This window comes from Lepidochelys olivacea, assembly GCF_965140295.1.
Source record: "Lepidochelys olivacea isolate rLepOli2 genome assembly, chromosome: 2".
Lineage (NCBI taxonomy): Eukaryota > Metazoa > Chordata > Testudines > Cheloniidae > Lepidochelys > Lepidochelys olivacea.
Genome location: NC_140412.1, coordinates 41,795,506 through 41,807,682, shown reverse-complemented (window position 1 = coordinate 41,807,682; position 12,177 = coordinate 41,795,506). Strand labels below are relative to the sequence as shown.

The 12,177-nt window shown below is 44.8% G+C and overlaps 1 protein-coding gene across 1 annotated transcript in view; it reads left to right on the top strand.

Annotated features, from left to right (window-relative positions):
* Positions 1 to 12,177, top strand: part of LAPTM4B (lysosomal protein transmembrane 4 beta) — a 125,970-nt gene that overhangs the window by 23,383 nt on the left and 90,410 nt on the right. Inside the window, exon 2 of the mRNA XM_084620090.1 lies at positions 4,146 to 4,257. Coding sequence (XP_084476216.1) covers positions 4,146 to 4,257 — 112 coding nt within the window. The remainder of the gene's footprint in view (positions 1 to 4,145; positions 4,258 to 12,177) is intronic.

Sequence of the window (12,177 nt, the reverse complement as noted above, 5' to 3'; positions counted from 1 at the left end):
CCTTGGCTTCCAAGGCACTCACTGGAGCAACACATAAATCCATTTAAATATCTAGGCCTCAGATACTATGGTGATGATGGCCATGTAAGCAGCTAAATAGGTGCTTTGCAACTTCATTTAGAAGCTTTAGTTTTGACCTATAAGGCCATAGGGTGTTTTGGTCCTGGCTAACACCACCTTTCTCCTTGTGTGGTACAAAGCTGTCTGATATTGGCGGAGATCACTGAGCTAATTGCTGCCTGGTTTAAATGGGAGCGGGCTGGTGGTGGGACGGCATTTTTAGTGATAGGACCTTTATTCTGAGACTTGCTTCCCTTTGCTGTGACAGCTCCCACTTCTGTATTACATTCGGATAAGTTGCAATGCCTGTCTGTTTTCCCAGGTTTTGTAGAAGGGTATATTCGAGTTTAGCAAGAGGACTCTCAATAGCCAGATCCTTCAGTTAGGAAGGTACATCCTCTTTCTTACATCAGTGTATTTGATAAGATCTGTAATTGTTTTGACTGTCCTCTATCTCATCTTTCTATCTAATTAGTCTAAGGTATTTCTAGGGTATCCATTGCAATTGTATCCTAGTATCTGGCTGTCTAACCATATGGTTAAGGGGCAAAGGTTTCATTACTCTAAATTAGCTGGAGTCAAATCAAGGCCACCCCTTCTGCCAGTGCAGGATGGGCAGCTTAGCAGAGCCCACCTTTTGTTCCCCACTCCTCAAAAACTCACCTAATTCATACTGTGCAAGTCATCCAGAGCCACAAAGGAGTGTGCCATGGCAGGATGTAGATTTAGGGGAATGGTCTATATATTCAGTGGTCTCCCTATGGCATTTTGGAGGCAAAAGCAAAGAGGGCTGAATTTGGCCCCTTAAACCTGTCTCCCCATCTTCCTACCTTCTTCCCAGCAGTTGCTGGGTAGAGCTGTATTCATAAGAAGCAGTGCAGTCTAATCGCTAAAGCACTGGCTTCATAGTCAGAGACTTGGGTTCTAAGCCTAGTTCCTAACACTGACTTGCTTTGACTTCAAACATATCACATAACCTTTCTATATCTCTTTCTCCATATTTAAAATGAGGATAATATGCCTCGCAGGAGTAACGTGAGGCTTAGTTACTTAATGTTTGTGAAGCAGTTTGAGGAAAAAATGCTATCTAAGTATTTTTGTTGTTCATTACACTATGCATTAGCTGGACAGTATGAAACACCTCGGGTGAAATCCTGGCCCCACGGAGGTGAATGACAAAATTCCTGTTGGCTTTCATGGGATGAGGATTTCTCTCCACATGCTCATTACCAGCCTTGTGTTTGCCAATCCAGCGAAGTGGTGTAATCTTCTCTTATTCTTTTACTAGATCATGTTGTGACATTACGCCCCATATTCTTCCTAGAAATATTGTTATGATATGAATATGGAATAACTAAGATGTTTTATGCAAGATGGGTCATGTGAGGTATCATTGGAAAGGTTATGATTTACTGAATGTAATTAATTATCCAATTTGTATGGATGTACCACTCCTGTATCTGAAGTTAGGAATATTGACTGTGTAACAATTACAACTGTGTGTACACTTGGGGAATGCCCGCCAGACAGTATGCAATCAGCCTGGAAGGGCCATTAGGAAGGACAATAGGACTTTGAAGATACTAATATCCCTCCTTCCTGAGAAGTTTCCTGGGATGCTGCTTTGACACTGCAGGGTCATGTGATAATGTTACCTGGTACAGAATACCATCCTGAAATGCTGATACTTTTCCATGGGAAGGGGGTCAAAACTGGGAAACAAAGGATTCCCACCATCTGTAAATCCTATTTAAGGCCGGGGAGTGAGTTAATCTGGGCTCTTCTCCACTGCCTTCCTGCCCAAGAAGAAGACTGCTGTAAACACCTGAAGAAACAAAGGAACTAAGCTTGGGGAAGGGGGCGGCAGCGGCGGCAGCAGCAGCAGGGGCTGAGCCTTGGTGAGAAAGGTCAGCCTGTGAAAGGAATCCCTGGAGATTTATGCTGCAGGCAGTGCAGTTTACCTTCAAGAAACTCTGCAACCTGCTTGAAACAACATTTAGGGTGAGAAATTATTTGTAGCCAGTAAAAAAAATTTACCTTTTGTAGTTAATAAACTTGTTTTTATTCTAAAACAGTTTGTGCAATTAATAATGGGGGGGGGGAGAAGTTGTGCATATCTTCCTCCACATTGAGGGAGGGAGTGAATTTCATGAGCTTATGCCAGGGGTTCTCAAACTGGGGGCCGGGATGTTATTACATGGGGAGGTTGCAAGCTGTCAGCCTCCACCCCGAACCCCACTTTGCCTCCAGCATTTATAGTGGTGTTAAATATGTAAAGAAGTGTTTTTAATTTAAAAGAGGGGGGTTTCACATAAAGGCTTGTTATGTGAAAGGGGTCACCAGTACAATAGTTTGAGAACCACTGGCTTATGCTGTATAGCTCTCTCTATAGCACAAGACAATATAATTTTGGGTTTACACTCCAGAGGGTGTGTGCACCAGAGTTCTGGACAATTCCCCTAGCTGAATCTTGCCACACAGAGCTGATTGCAGACTGTGATTCTGCAGCTGGGTGTGTCCCTACCTCTGTGTGCACAGCAGGACAGAGTGAGGGAGCCCAGGCTGGTTGAACAGGTGGATTCAGTGGGACCCTGGAAAGGGGGGTCCAACTCATCACACGTGTTTTTTGGAAGGTATTGCAAAAATCCGTTATTAGACAAGTATATTAAATTTCAGTATCAGACCAAATCTAATCTTTGCACCTGATTCAAAGCTCATTGAAGTCAATGGAAAGATTCTCACTGAGTTAAATAGACTTTTGATTAGGCAATTAACCATGTATTGATTGGTACCTACCGTGCTGTGTTAGGGAGTCACAAAGGGGGGTTCCACCATATGTGAAATCTGAATGTTTCCAAATGGAGAAAAGAGTGCTCTCTAACAGTATTCCAAAAATCTTTCAATACATCCATACAAAAGGATGATGCTTTCATACTTTTAATAGCGTACCACATGCATCTTAAATTCTTCTGTATTTTTTTCTCCTCTTGAGTGGTATATATTTGTTTCTATCATCTGTTCTCTACCCTTCTGTGAGAGAGCATGAAGCAAATATGTGAATTCCATTATATTGTTAAAATAACTAAGTTTAAAAAAAGTAGGTCATTGACCATTTGTCTCCTTAGTAGTAGAAAAGAATCATGCTTTCTCTGTCTTATAATTTTTTACACTCTTCATTTGGGGGCCAGGTTGTGATGCTCTTACTCACTTTCTCCCCTCACTTTAAAGTGGTGTCTAAGGCTCTGTTCATCACATGTAAAGGTATGACGATCTGACCCTTGGTAGTCTTTTTAGTTCTCTAATACTTCATGTTTCATACCCTGCATACAACCATTTCTTCCTCCCTTTGCTTAGGTTGGCCTTGTGTTATTACACCTAGTTTAAGTGTTACTGTTCACAGAACTCTTCAGCATACATGAACTGATCTCTCAAAGTCACATGGGACAGAAGCGTATGCAGCAGCAAATATTACAATCTGTCCTTGCCCTGGGCTCCTCCTAAGGCTCCTGCTTTAGCAGCCAGTGCGAATCGGCTTGAATGTTAGCCTCATTTAGCCTCTTTCAGTGGACAAACACATCTATAGCCACCTAGCAATTTGCCAGGAAGAGATCTCATCACTCATCAACTCCATCTTATTATCATTATCCAGATTAGTAATTTGTGACTGGAGACTGTTCAGTTATAAGAATCTCAGTTAGGATTTTAAAAATAATTGTAATTCCAGGAACTGAATGAACTATAAATAGATTATTATCATGCTTTATAATCCAAAAGAACAGGATCAGTGAGGTAGATGGAGTGGTCTTGTCAGGGGTGACTTGTTTCTTTCTTTCCTTTTTTTTTAAAGGAACGGGGAGGCAAATGGAAAAGGGGTTGATGGGGTTTTGTCATTATCCTGTAATTTGGGGCTCTGGTACAAAGAAAAACTATACAATCTATTCAAATGGCATTTGAAGGCATTTATAGAAAGCAATTAAATGCATTTCACAGTAGGAACACTGTCTGCAGCAGTTAGCATATCCCACTCTATGGTATTTTCACTAAGAAATTACACATCCTGACCTTTCCCTTTCTCCTCTCTGTAGATCATCAATTCAGTGGTACTGCTGATCCTGCTGAGTGCCCTGACTGATCCTGATCAGTACCACTTACCAAGTGCTGATTTAGGGGGCGAATTTGAATTTATGGATGATGCCAGTAAGTATATAGCATTTAATTATCAGTATTTCATTTCTGTTTCTGAAGCAGTAGTATTTTTTAGGCAGTCTGGTAATGGTTATGTCTCCTAAACATTGCTTCACTACAGTATCCTAGCAGTTTGGCTTTTATTGCAAAAGGCATATCTATGGCACAAAACCACCACCACACTGGAGCTGATTGTTTATATTTTCAGTAGTCTCATCCAATTGCCTGTTAACTGAATGGGTACAGAGACAAACTACCCCTTCACATCTAGCAGAGATCCCTCCAGAATAGTGGTGTGGCTTATTAGGGTGTGTGGAAAAGCCTGCACTACCATTGGCTGTGAGGTAGCCGCTCTGAGGTGAACAGAGGGAGGACTAGAGTCAACAGAGCTGCAAATCAGCACGTTCATTAGCACTTAAAAAAAAAAGTAAATAAGGATATGAATAGTACTGGTTCTGAGATTATTATATTTATAATACATTTGCATGGAGCTACAGAAGCAGGAGTCCTTGTCTTTTCTCAGAAACTTTTAGTATCTCTCTCATGGCTAATAAATGGCACAAAATTCATTGATTAGTGGTAACTTAGGACTTTCTTTCTCCCACTGAAGGTTATGGCAAAACTTCCATTGAATTCAGGATCCTGTAGGGACTGGGGCATGGGTGGTCATGTCTAATGGTTAGAATCAGGAGCCTGGGATCGCATTCAGGGTCAGGTGCCACATCAAAGATTAGAGCCAGAGGCAGAAGCAGAGGTAGGGAACAGGAACAGTGACCTGGAGCGAGGCAGGAAAGCTGAACAGACGGGTCTGGGATAAGGAGGACAGGAACCAGGAACAGAGTGGGAGGCAGGAAGCCAGGGCTCTGGAGTCAGGAAAGGTCCATAGTAGCAGCCAGCCAAGAAATCCTCTAGTTGTTCAGCCAACTTTCTGTGACTCTTTCTGGTTTAAGTACAGCTTCTCAGCTAAGTGGTGGGGCTGGACATCTCCCCAAATGAGGAGCTTCGTGGATGGGGCCATTTGCAAGCTAGAGCTCTGCTGGCCCCCTTCAGCCATTCATGTGAGCTGCTGAGTGGTGGCCATGGTCTGAGCACTGCCTGGGGAACTGTGGGCCTGGGTTTGAGGCCCATGATCCCTCACATCACCTCCCCCTCAGGGAAGTAGTGGGCTAGGTTTTTCAGGGTGGCTTTCATGGAAGGCATTTACTAGGTCAGCAACATGGACATTCTCTGCCAGTTCCCAGGAGCATTCTTAAGGACTGTAGCCTTCCCAGTTCACAAAATACCAGAGTCTATCCCATCTGATTCTGGCATCAAGGATTTCATGGACAATATACTCATCATGGTCTTGAACATGTAACAGCAGGGTGGTGGTGGGTGGGAGCGGTGAGGGGAATGGGTCCTGAATGCAGGACTTCAGGAGTGATATATCAATAACTGGGTATATGCAGAGAGAACGGGGTGAATAGAATTCAAAAGTGATTGGGCTAATTTGCCAGCAAACTCAGTAGGAGCCAAGGAACATCAATTCATAGATGGCCTCTTGACATGTAGGTTTTTTGTTGAGAGCCATGCCTTCTGGCCTACTGAAAGGGCCGGCCCCTCCTGTCGTCGGTAGTCTACATATGGTTTGTAGCTCTTCTTGGCATCCTCCAAGTAAACTTTCAAGTCGTCTTGGGTTCAATGCATCTGTTATATCCAGTCCAGGGTTGGTGGTTGTGGGAAGTGGTGGGTAGCTCCAGGGAAAACCAAGGTGGAACCCATAGTTCAAGAGAAAAGGGCTTTGCTGTGTAGATGCATGTTATGAGTTATTGTATACAAAGTCTGCCTGATATAGAAGCAAGAATCAATTGTTCTGGTGGAAGTTTATGAAGCATCGAAGATAGCACTCCAGGATCATCTTGGTTCTCTCCTCTTGACAGTTTGTCTGAGGGCAAAGGAGAAGAGGCAGAAGCAGATGCCAAACATCCGGAAAGCTTCTTTCCAAAAGCAGTAGATAAATTGTGCACCACAGTCAGAAACTATTTACTCTGGAAGGCCATAGTGGACGACAACTTTCTCCACCCAGTGCCAGGGAGTTTCTTGAGATGAGGGTAGTTTGTGAACCCATTGGACTTAGGTAGTTCTTCTACAAAATCTAAGGTGATGACTGTCCAAGGGCCTGATGGAGTCTAAAGGGAATGCAGGAGTCCAAGGGATTTATTGCGTGACTCCTTGGAGCGGGCACATACTTTGCAAGAGGCCATGTAAGCCTGAACTGTAGCCTGCACTTGAGGCCACCAGAAGAGACGAGGGACTGAGTTTTAAAGGAGCCAAAATGTCCTGCCACGGGGGAAGGGGGAGAGGTCATGACATACTTGTAGGGTTGTTATTCTTGGAAGCCCGGGGAGGAACATATGCCTTTTATGTAAGTTACCCCATCTTGGACATTGGGGTTCCCTACTTATGGCTTCTGTTTGACTACAGGGATCTTGTGTTCTGAGGCTGATTGTATAATGAACAGATCTTGGCAGGGAGCCACAGTCAGAAAGTTATGAGGCTTGAGGATACAAACATTTTTAGTCCTTAGGTTTAGAGTCCTTTAGGCCAATGTAATATTCACCCTTCCTGGACAAAGCATTAGCTTTGCTATTTTTGGTTCCTGGATGACAGGAGATTGTGAAACCAAAGAGCAAAAAGAATAAGGCCCATTGAAGTTGTTGCTGGTTAAGGGCCTTGGCCTTACACAGATATTCAAGGTTCTTATTAGTATATACCTGGACAGGATACTGGGACGCTTCTAGGCAGTGGCAACAAGGTGGTCTTAATTTGTTCTTCAGGTGTGTTTTTCCTGGAAGAGAAGGCACACAAATGTAGCAGTTGTTGAGCACTATGCTTTGGGGATAGCACTCTGATTTCCCAGCTGGAAGTCTCCACTTCAGTGATAACGATGTGTGAGGTGTTGGGGTGGACCAATATGGGAATGGTGGAAAATGTCAGTTTTAATTCTTGAAGGCCTGATATGCCTAGGGAGAGCAGAGGAACTTGGTGGTTTTGCAGAGCATGGCAGCAAAAGGGGCAATCTGCTCCGAGAACTTTGGGATGAACTACCGATAGAAGTTTGCAAACCTCAGAAGACTTAGTTTGCAAACGTTCCATGACGCCACCTACTCAAGGACTGCGTTTACCTTGCACAGGTCCATTTCGATACTGGCAGGAGATAAAATTCCTCGGGTTCATCCTATGGAGAACTGATCAAAGGCACATTTTTCTAGCTTAGCATAGAGGCCTTGTTGGCATAGCTGCTTCAGGATGGAACGGATGTGCATATTTTGTTCGGCACTGTCTGAATAAGTACATCATCCAGTTTTGCTACCATGTATTGGCCCAGAATGTCCTAGAATACCTCATTAATAAATTGCTGGAATGTTGTGGGTACATTCATCAAACCAAATGGCATCATGAGATATATGAAGTGACCATAACATAAAAGGCTGTCTTCCATTGTCTCCAGCTCTAACGTGTACTAAGTTGTATGCCCTCTGGAGGTCTAGTTTTGTGGATACTCAGATGGTGCTCATGTGATCCATTGGCTCAGAGATTAGTGATAATGGGTCTCTGTTTCTGTTAGTGCCCTGATGTAGGGTCCGATAGTCCACATGTAGTCAGAGGCTTCCATCCTTTTATAACAAGGAAGACTGGCGCCTCCACAGGCAAAGAGAATTTATGAATAAAGTCCTGGGCTAGGTTCTCCTGAAAGTAGGTACGCAGCTTGGCTGGTTTGGGCTCTGACATGGCATATATCCACTCAAACGGAGTGTTGACCCCTGGTTATAGCTCGATTGGGCAGTCATAGTCCCTGTGCAGGGGCAAGGTGTTTGTGTTTTTTTTTTCAAAGACATTTGTAGTCACTGTATTTGGATGAAGTGAAGGACCAGAATTAGCCAGCATCTCTGCTGGGCCAGCTACCCCGTGTGACCTTTGGGGGCAAGCAGTGCTGGGGGCAGAATTCTGAGAGAAATTCAATTTTTAGTTTGCACCAGCTGATAAGGGGGTTGTGGCGGGACAACCACAGGTTACCCAGGATCAGAGGGAAGTGCAGGGAATGGCTGGCACTGAACTGTAGGGTCATTTGATGCCCTTGGTTAGTTACTTTGAGAGGAACAGTTCCTGCGGCCACTGGTGTGGAGGATAACAGCGGCTCGTCGATGGTCTCTACCAGGTCTGGAATGGTCTTGGGCCACAGAGGAATCTGTAGTGTCTAGGCTGCTTCTGCATTGTTAAAGGTGTCTACTGCATGAGAGTCGCAAAGGTCTGCTGCAGAGGGAGTGGTTGGAGAGGCTCCAGGATTCATAACTTGACTGGTACTTGCAGGTGCAGTACCAGTCAACGGGAGCCAGCGTGTGCTTCCATGGGGACCTCAGTTTGGGTTTTAGGGGGATACTCTGTTGGGATGCCCAGGCTAGTCCCCCTTCACCAGCCCTGGACTGTTTCCTGGGTTCCTTGGGGGCAACTGGAGATAGCGTGGCCCGGCTCCCCATAGTAGTAACATGTATTAAGGCTTTGCCAGCATGCTCTCTCTCCAGGGGCGAAATGCTGGTGGGTCAGGTCTGTCTGCAGCTGGTGAAGCAGTTGTGACACCCCTCTCATTTCTTCCTGTCGTTTATGTAGGTGATTGTCAATATGGATAACAAGATCTGTGAAGATGTCCAGACACGCTAGGGTCTCAAGTTCATCCTTAACCTTGTCCTGCAAGCTCCATCGAAACTGACATAACTGGGCCCCCTCATTCCATTCCATGTCCAATCCGAGCTGCTGGAAGTGAGCTGTGTAGAAGGTGTCTGTGCCCAACCCCTGTGGAGTTTCAGTGGGGGGGCGTGGTTGGGGTCATGGAAGACTGTGGATATTGCCCCCTAGAAGGCATGGCATCCTAGTTAGATAGAACTGGACTGTTGGCCTCCAACAGGAGAGAGACCCAGTTAAACACCTCCCCTGTCAGCAGGCTGACTACCAAGCCTAACTTGGTATGGCCAGGAGCGTACATTTGTGGTTGAAGCAAAAACAAGGGCCAGCATGGTTTCATGAAGCCTCGAAATTTGGAGTGGCTCCCATCAGAACACTTTGGCAGATGGATAGCAGGTCCCAGCTCAGGTGACAGCACAGCCAGACAGGCTCACAGCGTTTTACATGTGACGTTGATGGTCTTGCTCCCACAATGCCTGATCCTCAGTGGCCAGCTGCATGTTCTGCACCAGCAATGCTCAGATATCTAACTGCACATGCAGGGTATGGCAAATACCACTGGGTCCAACCTCTGGTGGGCTGACTTGGAAGTTGATAGTGGTATGAGCAAGCTGTAGGGACTGGGTGTGGGTGGTCATGCCTAATGGTTAGAATGAGGCACCTGGGACCAGAGCTGGGGTCAGAGTCAGGTGCCAAACCAAAGATCAGAGTTGGAGACAGAGTTAGATGCCAAGCCAGGGGTTGGGGAAGGGCACAGAAACAGGGAGCTGGAGCGTGGCAGGAACCAGGAATATAGGGGTCTGGGATAAGGAGGACAGGAACCAGGCACAGGCAGAAAGGCAGGACTCAGAGTCTGGCAAGTACGCAGGGTCTGTAATAGCAACCAGCCAAGGATTTCTCTAGTTTCTCAGACAACTTCCTGTGATGCTTTCTGGTTTAAGTAGAGCTTCCCAGCTAATTGGTGGGACTGGACATTTCACTCTATCAGGAACTTTATAGGTGGGGCCCTTTGCATGCTAGAGCATTGGTCTGAGTACTGCTGGGCTACCCACAGGTGCAGGTTTGAGGCCCATGATCCGTCACAGATCCATTTCTTTTACCAAAACCTTCCATCCTCTTATGGGGTGTAACAGGGTTCACTCACCTTTTGCGAGCATCCCCTTGGCCAAGTGCATGTACCTGCGCACACCCCCTTTGTCATGTGTCTTCAGTGACTCAGCCTTCCAGCTGAGTCTCACTCCGTGTGATGAAAGCAAAACCCCATCCAGGGTACAAGTTCAACAAGGGTGTCTCTCAGTGCCCTCTGTAACATCTCCCACAAGTTGTCCCTGCTCCGGGATAGAGCAGTACCCCATGGCTCCCTCCCTGGTGACAGTCTTCGCCCTCTTAGGGCCTTTCTGGCTGCAGCTCTCCGGTTGGACCGCTGTAGTTCAGTTCCCCCTCTGCAATGCCTCAATGTCCAGGCCACTTCCTCCAGTGGCTAAAGGGCATTGGGGGGAATCTGGGACCTCCCACTACTCCGGATCTCAGCCCAGGGACCCTGTAGATAGCAGCTGTCCACTGTGTCCCTTTATCTAAGTTGCACTGCTCCTCTAATTCCCTGGGTCACTTCCCTATGGTACTGCGCCATCTTCACCTTTACCTCAGGACCTTGTCCTGATCAAGTCCCCTCAACCAGCTCAGAGATCCTTCTTGCTCTCCCTGGTTTCTGGCAGCAGTTCCTGGTTGGAGGTCCTGCAGCTCCCTCAGCCAGCCACACACCATCCATGATACTCCAGCTCTAGCAAGGAACTGGAACTTACTCTGGCCCTGTAGTTCTTTTTATACTGACCTTCTGGGCCCTGGTTGGCTGTGTCCCACACAGCTACTCTAGGCAGCTTAGAGGACCCTCTCCACTGCCCTTTTCTGGGGCGGGGTGTGGCAGGGCCACCAGGCCTCTAGCAGGGGGCCTCAGAGGATCTGATATACCCTGTCACATGGGGGAAAATACTTTTTCCCCTCCATTAATATTTGTGAGTTTTTAAAAATTAATTTTTAAATAGTTGATAGGAAATCTTCTTAGCTTAAGTGATAGTTTTAAAACTAAGATCTATGTATCCATATTTCTGTAGCTACTTTCCTGCTGATTCATAAAACAATATTCTGGATCTAAGTGATTGACTATTACACTAAACACTTCACTGGAATATGGAGGAAGCTGTTTTCATACACTAAGCAGGTGGGACAATGTGTATATATTGTAACACAAGTGCTTATAGTAAAAGTCCTAGGCCCTTGCATTGCTCTGGTTGAATTCCACAGGAATTTTCCCATTGACTTCAGTGTCTCTGAATGTGAAAATTAGAGAGCTTGCATCAGAGCCTCTATTGTGTCACTTCAAATGACATATCAAAATGATGTTTATTTTCACACATTCTTTAAGGTTCATACGCCAAAAATTTAAATATATGGGGCTTATTACTTTTTTAATGTGTTTTGATTGGAAAAAATCTTATCTATCAATCTTTTGATATGATTGGGTGTAAGATAGTAAGGGCTATAACAGATTCAAATGGAACCTAGCTGAAACTGACATACTAATACTGACTGTCCTGTCCTAATTCTTGGAGATTAACCTTGCAATGATTGCTATCAGTGTGGGTTTTATATAGCTGACATTAGAGGTCTGCCAGTGCTGGAGGCTTTAAAATAGTAATTCTATTTTGTAATACTGTAGCTGTCAGACCAACTACATTTGGGATTTCTATCTTGATTTGAAAATCCTGTTTTCTCTGTGGCCTTCAGAGATGAAGTCTAAAAGAGTAAAGGATGGCTTGTAGTCTGAGTAACCTCACATCCATTTGAGAATAACTGAAAGTGAAATGGTTCCTAATTACAAATGGACCTTGAGAATTCTCCTTTCATTCTGATCATTTGCTTGCTTGATTTTCATGCTTTATGAAGTACAGGCGGCTAATTTAATTAATTTGCTATTCAAATGACTTTCAATCTCTGTTCAGAGAGAGGGTTTTTTAAATTTATGACTAGGATTGTTTAAACCTTGGTATTTTCTGTTTGAGATAAAGTACGCAGGCAAATGTTCACATTAATATTCTCATCACACCTTGCCCTTTTTTACTGGTCTTGTTCAAAAGAAATGTTTTATATATTTTTTGCATGTTTCATATGCAAAACATGCACAATACATAATATGTTTGAAAACTACAAAATTAA